The sequence below is a fragment of the Hylobates moloch genome, unplaced genomic scaffold (assembly GCF_009828535.3).
Source record: "Hylobates moloch isolate HMO894 unplaced genomic scaffold, HMol_V3 SCAFFOLD_3, whole genome shotgun sequence".
NCBI lineage: Eukaryota > Metazoa > Chordata > Mammalia > Primates > Hylobatidae > Hylobates > Hylobates moloch.
The window spans coordinates 81,041,626-81,054,748 of NW_026652278.1; the positions used below are offsets into that span (position 1 = coordinate 81,041,626).

The 13,123-nt window shown below is 40.5% G+C and overlaps 1 protein-coding gene across 6 annotated transcripts in view; it reads right to left on the reverse strand.

Moving 5' to 3' along the window:
* SHLD2 (shieldin complex subunit 2) overlaps positions 1 to 13,123 on the reverse strand; it is an 83,788-nt gene that overhangs the window by 2,309 nt on the left and 68,356 nt on the right. For 5 of the 6 annotated variants that reach the window (XM_032141809.2, XM_058436454.1, XM_058436453.1 and 2 more), the window contains 2 exons: positions 9,486 to 9,714; positions 2,277 to 2,392 (listed from right to left, as the gene is read on the reverse strand). In XM_032141809.2, coding sequence (XP_031997700.1) covers positions 2,277 to 2,392; positions 9,486 to 9,714 — 345 coding nt within the window. Of the gene's footprint in view, positions 1 to 2,276; positions 2,393 to 9,485; positions 9,715 to 13,123 lie in introns of those variants that run through there. The other variant, XM_058436456.1, reaches the window with a different exon arrangement.

Here is a 13,123-nt window from a genome sequence, read left to right on the forward strand (position 1 = left end):
TTATCGCCAATGACATTTTGACTTATGATCACAATCTAATTAATGCCAAGAAGTACAACTTTAATTGTCTCAAGAATGGACAAAACACTGAAGTATATGTGATATGAGAATGATGCTTCTCTAAGAGATAAAGACTAATTTACATTATGCAAAAAAGAAGAGATAGGCCGGACACGGCGGCTCACGTCTGTAATCCCAGCACTTTGGGAGACCAAGACAGGCAGATCACCTGAGGTTGGGAGTTTAAGACCAGCCTGACTAACATGGAGAAACCCCATCTCTACTAAAAATACAAAATTAGCCAGGCATGCTGGCGCACGCCTGTAATCCCAGCTACTCGGGAAACTGAGGCAGGAGACTTGCTTGAACCCAGGAGGCAGAGGTTATGGTGAACTGAGATCGCACCACAGCACTCCAGTCTAGGCAACAAGAGCAAAACTCCGTCTCAAAAAAAAAAAAAAAAAAAAGAAGAGATAACACTGAAAATATATAAGTAACATTAAGAAAAGGAATGAAAATAGCCAAAAGAATAAAAATGAAATAAAGAAAATGGGGGAAAAAAAAGAAGAGAGGCTTCTAATTAGGATGTAGAAAGCTGGAAAGAGTGGCTCCTACCCTGACAGTTACTGGAAAAAACTGAATAAATATAAAATCATCATTTTCTTGAAGACACATGAGAATCAACGTTGTAAAACAGCCCAAAAGACTGAAACATAAGGAGACAGGTGCCTCCAGGGAGATGGAACAGGAGCACAGTTTCCCTTGGGGCAGGCCTTGGGAAGAAGACAGGTCCTCCATACAGGCAGGAAAGAAGAATGTGATTAATTTTTATTAATAAATTAATTACAAAAAGCCAATGAATTGCCAGTGTCAGCAACATAAGGAACATCTGCATCCTCACAGGCTCTTCCACATAGTAAGTCTCACCTCCACCAGGTGCTCATAAGACTGGGGGCAGGGCAAAACATCAGAGAAAGCTTCCAACTACAAAACACAAAGCACCATCTGGCCTCCCCTTTAAGGAACAAAAGCCTTCAATTGCTGGAGGAGGGACACCAAATCCTGTTGCCCCAGGGTACAGGTGAGGAACCAGTACAGATGGGGGAAAGAAAAAAGAAAAACAAAAAACCCTCCATCCTGGGGGAGGACTGAAAAACCACCCTGGGTCAAGACCATTAGTGGTCCCCTACTGCTGGGGCAGGGCCAGGACCACACAAGACCCACCAAAGACAGAAGACAGGGCTCAGCTGCCACTGCCACATAAGGGACAGGGCTACCAAGAAAGCGCCATATGCAAGATCCTGTATAAGACTGGGGCTGGACCAGAATCAAAGAGGAACAACCCTGCTCCCACCCACCAGGTTAGGATGCACCAAATAACAACCAACAAAAGCTTGTGCAACTTGGGGAGGTGCAAGAACGTGGAAACAAACTTTCTCTGAGGCCCAGGTGCAGAGTGGAGGGCTATGCTGATGGTGGAGCAGGAATACTGGGGAACCACTTCCCACCATAAGCACAAGATAATTTGAAACCAGTGGTGACCTGAAGGTAACCAGAGAAACAACAAAACCTGAATCCAACTCAACACATGACGAGACTGACCATCCTGCTCACCCCTCACCTCCAGTAAAGGACCAGAAGAGGCATGCCTGTTTCCAGGTACAAATACTATTTACCTCAGTTTGCACTGTTCTACTTAATATATGCAATGTTCAGCATTCAACCCAAAATTACTAGACACCCCCAACTAAAAAAAAACACGAAAAACAATCTACTATTAAAAGATAAAGCAATCACAGAACCAGATTAGCTCATCAGCTTAGAGGATCTGAGGCTAATGAGAACAGGAATGGAGTTTGAATACCTGACAAATATATTATCTTTGCTTTATTCTTAGCCACTGACGACTAAGACATCACGGTTGAAGATCTTGCAAATCCATTCCACTGACAGTGGACTATCTTCATATATATTGTGTCACACACTCATTGACTTCACTCTTATAAAACTAGAGTTAAGTAAAATAGTTTTTGCTTACCAGCGGGAAATGTAGGTTAAGAAGAAATTAGGTGCCTCCCACTATTCATGTACTAACAGGTGTAAAGCAAGTCAACCTTCTAACTTACATAGGCTTATATTTCACTTAAGCTAAATTATCCTTCTGCTTTTATATGGACAGAAAAGCTCTTAATTTAAAGTACAGTGTTCTTTCTCTTCTGATATACCATTTATACTCCTGAATAAAACAACCTCTTGATGGCACACTGATATATTACCTATCACTCTGTTGAGGCAGTCAGCAGAAATGTTGAGAAGAATCTTCTCTATCAGCTTTGATTCTACACGGATGCAAACATCATGTCTTCCATCAACGACAGTCATTAACACTGGCCTACAAAAGAGTAAACAACACACAACCTTCAAAAAGATTTTCAAATAAAAGAAATGCTTAAATGAAAAATAATTCCAAAGAGCACTTGGTTTTTATACAGGATTAATTTTAATTCCTAAAACGACTCTAGGATGTTCTGTCACATCCTAGAAAGAAAAAAAGGTTTTTTTTTTCCCCAAGAGCTTCAAATGATAAATTGCTACATTTTATTTATTCTATATCCATTTTTAAATTTCATATACTACTATAATAATATATTAAATTGTTTTATAAATTATTTTTAGAAGTGAAAATAAAAATAATAATCACATATTTCACAATCACAATTTCAAGTTACTTTTTTCAACTGAATTCTTTCCTATCAGAAATAAACTGTTTTGCATATCAATAAACAGGGAACTGGATTAACAATTTTCAGTGCATCCTAAATCTTAATGCTATGTAGCTGATAAAAAGAATGAAGAACATTTACAAGTGCTATTAGGGAAGGAGCACCAGGATAGACTCTAGGGAACAACAATATGAACAATATTCTTCTGTCCACATGCTTCGAAAGAAAGGGATACACATGTGCTGGGATGAACATAATAAATCACTGGAAGGACATACAAAAAACCTTCTCACCAGCATGGAAGCAGCACTGGTGGGAGAGGGTTGGATGGTGAAGGAGGCTTTGACTCTTTGTTTTGTAACCTCCTATGTAGTGTGCATTTTAACCATGGCATGTGGTACTTATTTTATAACTACATTGATTTTTTAAAAATAAGTTGAGAACAGAATTCAGAAACAGGCTCATTAGCAGGGGAATTTAATGTAACAGAGCTAAAACATAACTACTTATTTTCCCCCTAAAAACCCACTTCCCCCTTTATTCACACGATGACTCTATGTTCCTTCCTCTTTTCACTCTACACTCTTTCCTCAGCCTCTCTCACCCTCCATTATTTATTTCAACAAATACAAACTGAGTATCTATCATGGACTGTGGTAAGTGCCGGGTACTCACTAGTGAACAAGACAAATCTGGTTCCTTCACTCAAGGAACATAAAACTGTAGTGGGATAGGAAGAAATTGGGCATGCGCGGTGGCTCATGCCTGTAATCCCAGCGCTTTGGGATGCCAAGGTGAGGAGAACTGCTTGAGGCCAGGAGTTTGAGACCAGCCTGGGCAACACAACGAGACCTCATCTCTACAAAAAGAAGAAGAAAATAGGCTTCTCAACAGTGGTGCCAAGATGACTAAACAGGGATGGAATAGTCTTTTCAAAAATTCACACTGGGACAACTAGATATCCACATGCAAAAGAATAAAATTAGACCCCTTCCTTATCCCATATACAAAACTTAACTCAAAGTAGATAATAAACCTGAATATAGGAGCTAAAACTACTAAACTCTTAGAAGAAAATACAGGAGCAAATCTCCATAACCTTGGCTTAGAAATGACACCTTTCTTAGATATGACCCGAAAGCACATGCAACAAAAAGAAAAACGGAATAAGAAGTACTGGCAAGAATATGGGGAAATTACAACCCTCATATTGCTGATGAGAATGTAAAATTGTGCAGCAATTTTGGAAAACAGCCTGGTAGTTCCTCAAAAGGTTAAACAGACAGTTACCATATGACCCAGCAATTCCACCACTCCTAGATATATACCCAAGAGAAATGAACACACATATCCACACAAAAACTTGTACACAAATGTTCACAGTAGCATCATTCATAATAGCCAAAGAGTAGAAACAACTCAATTGTCCATCAACTGATGAATGGATAAATAAAATGTGGTATATGCATACAATACAATATTATTTTGCAATAAAAAGGAATGAAGTACTGATACATGCTACAACATGGATGGACCTTGAAAACATCATGCTAAGTGAAGCCAGTCACAAAAGATCACATATTATATAATATTTATATAAAATATCTAGAACAGGCAAATCTACAGAGACAGAAAGCAGATTCGTAGTTGCCAAGGGTTGAGGGGCATGGGGAACAGAGAGTGACTGCTAATGAGTAGGAGGCTTTGTAAAGGGCTGGGTGATGAAAATGTCCTAACTGGTTGTGGTGATAGCTACACAGCCCTGGGAATATACTAAAGCCATTGAATTGTACATTTCAGAAGATTAATTTGATGGTATATGAATTTTACTTCAGTAAAAATGTTTTTTAGAAAAGACAGTATGCAACTACAAATTACAATAAGCACACCCAGGCTACTATAACAGAAAATAAAGAAGGGTGGTTAGGAAAGGCCTCTCTGATAAAGCAGCATTTAATCTAAGACATGAAGAAACCAGCCCTGTGGAGTCAGACAGAGGGAAGACATTCGAGAACATCCTAAGGAGAAAAATCAAAACGTCTGAAGAACTGAAAGAAGGCCAAGTGGCTAGAGTGCTGGACGACAGGGGAGTGGCAGCAGATGAGACTGCAGAGGCAACAAGCATAAGGAGACGACTGATGGGTGAAGCAAAGGGTAATCACTCTGCTAACGGGTGAAGAATAAAGGGGAGGAGGCAAGGCCAGGAGGAGCCCCACCAAGAGACTGCTGGTGTGCTGGTTTGCACAACAGGTAGTAGGAACTCAGATGAGGCCTGAGTGATTCCAGACCAGCAGGCACTGACTTTCCATTTTGGTTTCACAGTAACTGAGGTTCAGCTAGGGGAAGGTAAACAGGGATGCCACATGCCCTGCAGCATGTGGGATACAGTACATAATGAGAAACCTGAGAAAAATGTCAACAATGCCCCTGCTGAGATACAGTGGACTAAGATGTTAGCAGTGGAGATGGAAAAAAGTGGATGAATTTGTGATATAGTTCTGAATGAAAATTTGTAGGACTTGCTAATAGATTAGATAGGGGAGGTAGGGAAGAGAAAATGATTCAACGATTGTGCCCAGGTTTCCAGCTTAAATAATTGGGTAGATGGTGTGCCATTTTCCAGAAAGTATAAAAATGAAAAGAACCAGATTTGAGTGTGGTTAGGAAATACAAGAGTCTATTGTGGGTATGTTTAAATGGGAGATGGATGTCGAGCAAAGAATTTGATACCTGACTACTGGAGCCTGGAGGAGAAAATCAGGGTGAAGATGTACGTACAAATACGAAAACAGCTGTGACCATCCAGGCAGAATGTACAGAAAGAATAAGAGGAAGGACACAGACGAGAGCTCAAGATTAACCCCAGCATTTAAAGAGGGGGTAGAAGAGGTTGAGAAGGAAGGGCCTGAGAGACAGGTTAGAAAGCAAGGAGGAGGCTGTTTCAAGAAGGAGGAAGTGGACTGACATGCTCAATATAACTGACAGCAGTTAGAGCGAGGAAAGAAGTATCCATGCCTCAGGCAACATCAAAAGTGTAACTTTGACAAAAGCAGCTTCTGCAGCATGGTAGGAGTAGAATGGAATAACTGAAGTGAAACTGAAGACATAATAGCGGAGAGAGAATATATTTACAACTTTTTAACAAAGTTTGGCTGGGTATAAAACAGAATAGAAAAACAAAGGGATAAGAGGGAGATGTAATGTTAATGGATGATTTTGTTTGTTTTTTAATACGAGAAATATGGGAGTGTCTTTATAGGCTGGTAAGAATAATCCATTATGAGAGGTAATCACTGAAGATTAAGAAAGAAAAACAAAACAGGGTGCAGAAACCAAGGAAAAGTTCAATCACCACAGATAACCTTATAAGCCTAGCCCAGACTTCTTTTGCAAATTGCATTTCTTTACATCTAACCACTTTCTAACTTGTTACCTCTCAGGAACTCAAGCTCAATATGATCAACATTTCTCCCACGGTTACTTGTTTTAATAAATAATCTTATTGTTCACCCAACTGTTAATAATTTGTAATGTACCTGTGCTCTCTCTTTACCTACCAATCACTACATCTTGCAAACTATTTTCCGACCATTCTCAAATCTGTCCACTTCTTTTTATTCCCACCACTTCCTCTCTAGTCAAGCCACCATCATCTCCCATCCAAAATAAGGCAACAGCCTCTTACCTCTTCTCTGCACTAGCTTCATTCTAATCCACTCTCCAATGCACAGCTAAACTCACTTCTGATGAACAGAATTTGGTGGAAGTGATGCCACATGAATTCTGAGTCTAGGTCACAAAAAGGCTGGCTTCCACCTGAAACTCTCTTTCTTGCCTTTCCTGCTCTGGGGAAATGGGCTGCCACTTTGTGAGAACATTCAGGCAGCCTGTGGAGACACCCAAGTGAAGAGGAACTCAACTTGCCAGCCATATGAATGAGCCACTTTGGAAATGAATCCTCCAGCCCCAGTCAAGCCTTCAGATGATTGCAGCCCCAGCCTACACCTTGATTACAACCTCTTGAGAGACCCAAACATTTCCTAGTGCTGCCTAAATAGGAGCCTTAATTGTGGTTTGACCTGCTGGGTTTTTTTGCTTCTAGTACAGAGTATTTCTTGTATTCCAAAAATGTAAATCTGAATATTCTGTAGAAACATTGTTAAAAATGGTATTTGAGTTTTATGATAGCTTGAAGAGCAGGAAATATGCTATCTACATGTTAATTTAATAAATGTCTGTGGCCTCATATGAGACTCCAATGCAATATCTAATGTTGCTTCCATTGGAAAATCAGCTCCAAGTTACAACCAATGTAAAATATGATCAACCCACTCACAGTTTGGGACTGTTATGCCACACAAATGTTCATTAAGTGTTTCTTAAATGGACTACCAAGCTTCTTGGGCACAATAAGTCTACTTAGATCAACTAGCACAACATCCACAGTACATATGTGATATGTGAACATACGTGGATTCCTAATAAATATTTGACTGAGTCTTAGAAAAATAATCAATGAGAGTTTTCTCTTATTCAGTTTGCTGATTGATTTATGTAGATGATTTTGGAGTCACATACTTGATAACTTGAAGGGAGTTTGTTAATTTCAATATTTTCTTTTCAAGGAAACCACATAATCTGGACTCTAATAACAATTTAAAGGCTTTTAGGCTGGGCGTGGTGGCTCACACCTGTAATTCCAGCACTTTGGGAGGCTGAGACGGGTGGATCACCTGAGGTCAGGAGTTCAAGACCAGCCTGACCAACATGGAGAAACCCTGTCTCTATAAAAATACAAAATTAGGCCGGGCACGGTGGCTTATGCCTGTAATCCCAGCACTTTGGGAGGCCGAGGCGGGCGGATCACGAGCTCAGGAGATCGAGACCATCCTGGCTAATATGGTGAAACCCCGTCTCTACTAAAAATACAAAAAATTAGCCAGGCGAGGTGGCGGGCGCCTGTAGTCCCAGCTACGCGGGAGGCTGAGGCAGGAGAATGGCGTGAACCCCAGGGGTTCACGGAGCCTGCAGTGAGCTGAGATCGCACCACTGCACTCCAGCCTGGGGGAAAGAGCGAGACTCCTTTTCAAAAAAAAAAAAAAAAAAAAAAATACAAAATTAGCCAGGCGTGGTGGCACATGCCTGTAATCCCAGCTACTTGGGAGGCTGAGACAGAAGAATCGCTTGAACCTGTGAGGCAGAGGTTGCGATGAGCTGAGATCACACCAGTGCACTCCAGCCTGGGCAACAAGAGCAAAACTCTGTCTCAAAAAATAAAAAAATTAAAAAAAAAGGCTTTTAAATAAATAAAAAATAATAATTCTTGCCTTAACATGACCATTCAACATTCTAGCAAGACAACAAACTAGCACTACATCTTTAATGTGGTACAGTTTAGGAAGAGATCTTAAATACCTCATACTAGTTATGCCATAATCAGGTGATACTGATCTGTGAAGTCCTTCTCTTGAATAGTCATTTTGTAAACTAAAGATTCAAAGGCCCTCCTCCCCATAAGGAATAGTATTGAGCAACATTTTTGTCCAATAAATGCTTATATTGAATAGAAACATTTGGAATGATATAAATACGTCACCTATACATACTTTTGAGGGGTCTTAACTATTAATAAATCAATGTTGTTTGTTACATACCATGCATTTTTTGTTTTGATTGTGAGACAGGGTCTCACTCTGTTGCCCAAGCTAGAGTGCAGTGGTGCAAACATAGCTCACCATAACAATCGACCTCCTGGGCTCAAACAATCCTCCCGCCTCAGCCTCCCAAGTAGCTGGGACTGCAGGCCTATGTCACCATGCCCAGCTTTTTTTTTTTTTTTTTTTTTTTTTTTGGTAGAGATGGGGTTTCCCTATGTTCCCTATGTTTCCCAGGCTGGTCTTGAACCCCTGGGCTCAAGCGATCCGCCCACCCCAGCCTCCCAAAGTGCTGGAATTACAGGCGTGAGCCACTGCACCCAGCCTACCATGCATCTTAATTCAATCTTCTTTTCCACAAAAGCAACTTTCACAGTAATAGCAAAATTCATTCACTTATTTATAACAAACATAATATCTGTAAAGAGAAATAAGGTTTACAAATTAAGCTTCTATAACTTTTCTTGAAGTATACCATGATAACATGTGGAATATATCTGCATTTAGTTTTTAGATACTGCAATATTTAGAAATAATCAGAAGCAGCATAAAACTACTGAGTGCTATTTTGTAAACACATGTAATTTATAAGGTAAAAAGAAAAATATCTGAGCTTTGACTACCTATTATTCAAAAATGTGTTTTTCACTGAGCTGGTTAGCAGTTTTACCATACAACATTTATTTGCTAGCTTTAATTTCTAAGGTAGAGGTGGGAAAACAGGTTAAATGTCTTACTAGCTTCCACAACAACTCAGAGGTGAGATCATATGATACTTTTAGCCTTTAAATTCTAATTATATGTTAAGGTGGGAAAATGAGTTATTTATGAGCATTTAGATTTTGGTTAAAAAGTAAACCAAGGAAAATGTTTCTTTGGTACAGCTGTTTGAAGACAATAAAATCTCTCAATTACTGCGTTAAGAAATTCCTATAACGATTCCTGGGAAATTTTTGCTTCCATAAATAGCTATCTATCACTCAGGGAAAATTTTATTCTCTTCAACTAGCTCTAGTTAATTCTTTTTAGAGAGCAAAGGTTCACAGACGAATTTTTCCAGAGCTATAATAATTATTTTCCATCAAATTGGCTTGCTTAGTTGCCTTACCTATAGTATATTTTCTTCCTAGTAAATGGCAAGCAGCTAAAACATTGTTTGTAGATCCTGTTCTCATCTGTTTCTAGTTCCAATCCACATTTTGCACAGCCGGTATATACGATGTTGGGAAGAGAAGAAAAAATACTCTTCAGAGAACTGTGAGCATTTAGAGCTATCTTCTGAGCTGCTGTAATAGGAAATGCCAGCTCTGAAATCTGGGCTTTAATTAGAACGACTCCTATAAACAACAAACAGATATATTATAAATTATTGGGCCAAAATTATAACTTTCATTTACAAACATGGCTAATTTTATAGTTGATTTACAGTCACTTGTAGTAAAAGGATACACTGAGGTCTTATTCTTCATCTTCTTTACTATTGTCCTAGAATCTAAGGGCAAGGGGGTCTGGCTGCAACTGAGAGCAGGTTTACTTGGCTAATTTGGCTGAACATGTGATGTTTCCTTCCTTTCCCATCCTCTGGAATCAGGCAAAATAAGTTCAATACCTCCTTTAGAAGAAATCCCTTAGAATACTTGAAACTAGCTAACATGCCCTCTCTCCTTGCCCTGTCTTCTTTTTAACTGATCATAGTGAAAAGCCAAATACGGGCTGGGCGCGGTGGCTCACGCCTGTAATCCCCACACTTTGGGAGGCTGAGGCGGACGGATCACGAGGTCAGGAGATTGAGACCATCCTGGCTAACACAGTGAAACCCCGTCTCTACTAAAAATACAAAAAATTAGCTGGGCGTGGTGGTGGGTGCCTGTAGTCCCAGCTACTCAGGAGGCTGAGGCAGGAGAATGGCGTGAACCCGGAGGCGGAGCTTGTAGTGAGCCAAGATCGTGCCACTGCACTCCGGCCTGGGTGAAAGAGCCAGACTCCATCTCAAAAAAAAAAAAAAAAAAGAGAAAAAAGAAAAGAAAAGCCAAATAGGAGGTGAACTTTTCTTCTTCTTTCTACCTAAAAATATCAATAGCCTGTCCTCTTTTAAACTTTTTTCCAACTTCCCACTCACCATTATCATCTATATACTCTGGGTATGGGTTATAAAAAGTTCTCATTTATTAATCGTTTCTCAGGTGACTCACAAGAAACCTCAAGCATATTCATAATTCACTGCTAATGGCTCATCCATTCACCAGTAAACAAATACTGAACATTTACTATCTCCCAGACATTATTTTTTCCTAATTTACTTTTGTCTTACTGTGTACTGGTGAGGTCTACGAGTTTTCCTGAGCATTATTCTCCCTTTCTCCATAGTCAATTTAAAGGCTTCTTTAAGCCTTAAGCCTTCAAATTTGTTCTTCTTCATCCAGTTAGAAGTAAGAACACTCCAGGTCAAGAACTAATCACTCTAGTCTCCTACTGTTTTCTGGTTATCTCTTTCAGAGTCCAGTTAATGATGAGTCTTCTGTTCTTAACTTCATTTGCTTTAGTCTTTTTTTTTTTTTTTTTTTTTTGGAGGAGTCTCGCTCTTTCACCCAGGCTGGAGTGCAGTGGCGCGATCTCGGCTCACTGCAGGCTCCGCCCCCCGGGGTTCATGCCATTCTCCTGCCTCAGCCTCCCGAGTAGCTGGGACTACAGGAGCCCACCACCACGCCTGGCTAATTTTTTGTATTTTTAGTAGAGACGGGGTTTCACCGTGTTAGCCAGGATGGTCTCGATCTCCTGACCTCGTGATCCGCCCGCCTCGGCCTCCCAAAGTGCTGGGATTACAGGCGTGAGCCACCGCACCCGGCCTGCTTTAGTCTTTCAATGCCCAAAGATGGTTTCATCGTCTCTTCCAATTGTGTCACATATCCCTACATGAGTTAGCAGGAGTGCGTAGCGATCGAATATGTAACAAACTGTAGAAGATTCAATACCACATCTTTCCAAAGACATGTTAAATCACTACAAAATTATTATTATTATTTTTTGTTTTGAGACAGTCTCACTCTGTCGTCCAGGCTAGAGTGCAGTGGTGCAATCTTGACTCACTGCAGTCTCAACCTCCCTGGGCACAAGTGATCCTCCCACCTCAGCTTCCTGAGTAGCTGGGACTACAGGCACACACCACCACACCTGGCTAATTTTTGTGTTTTTTGTGGAGATGGAGATTTGCCATGTTGCCCAGGCTGGTCTCCAACTCCTGGGCTCAAGTGATCCACTCTTCTTGGCCTCCCAGAGTGCTGGGATTACAGGCTTGAGCCAATGTGTCTGGCCTAAAAAATTATGTAAAAAAAAAAATTTCGATTTTTATTTTAGATTTGGGGGCAGATGTGCAGGTTTGTTACATGGGCATATCATCACCCAAGTAGAGTCTCCTGTAGTAAGCAGAGTACCCAACAGTTAGTTTTTCAACCCTTGCTCTCCTCCCTCCACTCAAAAAGTCTTTTTTTTTTTTTTTTTTTTGAGACAGAGTATTGCTCTGTCACCCAGTCTGCAGTGCAGTGGCGCAATCTCGGCTCACTGCAACCTCTGCCTCCTGCGTTCAAGCAATTTTCCTGCCTCAGCCTCCCAAGTAGCTGGGACTACAGGCACCCGACATCATGCCTGGCTAATTTTTGTATTTTTAGTAGAGGCAGGGTTTCACCATGTTGGCCAGGCTGGTCTCGAACTCCTGACCTCAAATGACCCACCCACCTCGGCCTCCCAAAGTGCTGGAATTATAGGCATGAGCCACCCCGCCCAGCCTAAAAAATTCTTAATAATTCAACAATTTTAAAAGAATGTTCACATAATCCTATCATTTTGTAAATTTACACAACTCTTGAAAAGAATTAAAAGGTCATGCTGAATGTGGACTTTGCTTTCAAGGGGGTCACTCCTGCTGAGCACTGAAATTCTGCTGGCAGTAAGATGAGGTACTGGGTAAGCGTCTTCACTTCTTTACAAGGACTCAGGCCTAGCCTCATCCCCCTCTGGCTTTTGTTAAGCAAGCAGACCCTTCTAGGAAATACTCCCATGCTGATCTCTCTTTCTCCTTTTATTTAACTATAAAATAGGTTAGGGAAAAGTTGCTTGTGTTTTCATATTCTCTCTCCATTTTTGTCTTAAAAACACATACACTATGACAGAAACTATGAATTCAGCCCTCATAGCTGAACATAAAGAGAATGAAAAAGGCTAAACAGGCCTCTGTGAACAAAGCCTCTGAAGGACTGATTTTAATGGCACAGTTTTGGCATGGCTTGCCAATGAGGAGCACACCACCAGGATTTCCAAGAACATGCACAATTCCTGGCTGCATCCTCAAACAAGTGGGGCTATATCCTCAGAATCTTTCATCGTCAGCATGGTGGCCTCCTATTTTGTTGTTGTCCATGATGTTATTTATTTTTATTTTTAAACCTAATTCTAGGACTTGAATCCCAGCAGATAACTGTTTTGTGTAAGCAGTAAATAACAGAGTTGACTTCTCCATGGCACCAAACTAAACGTCTCTGCAAAGTCATGTAGCCCCTCAACTGTGTCTGGCATTCCTTCCTGTGGTGACCACCTCTATATGTCTGTGAAGTTTGAGAAGCAGAGCACGGGAGGGGCACATAAATATAAAACTGGCTTAGGAACTTACATGATGCTATAACATTACCAATATTTTACCAGTTAGTATAAATCTAGAGTCTTTTATGACCATAGGCAACTTCCATTTTTGAA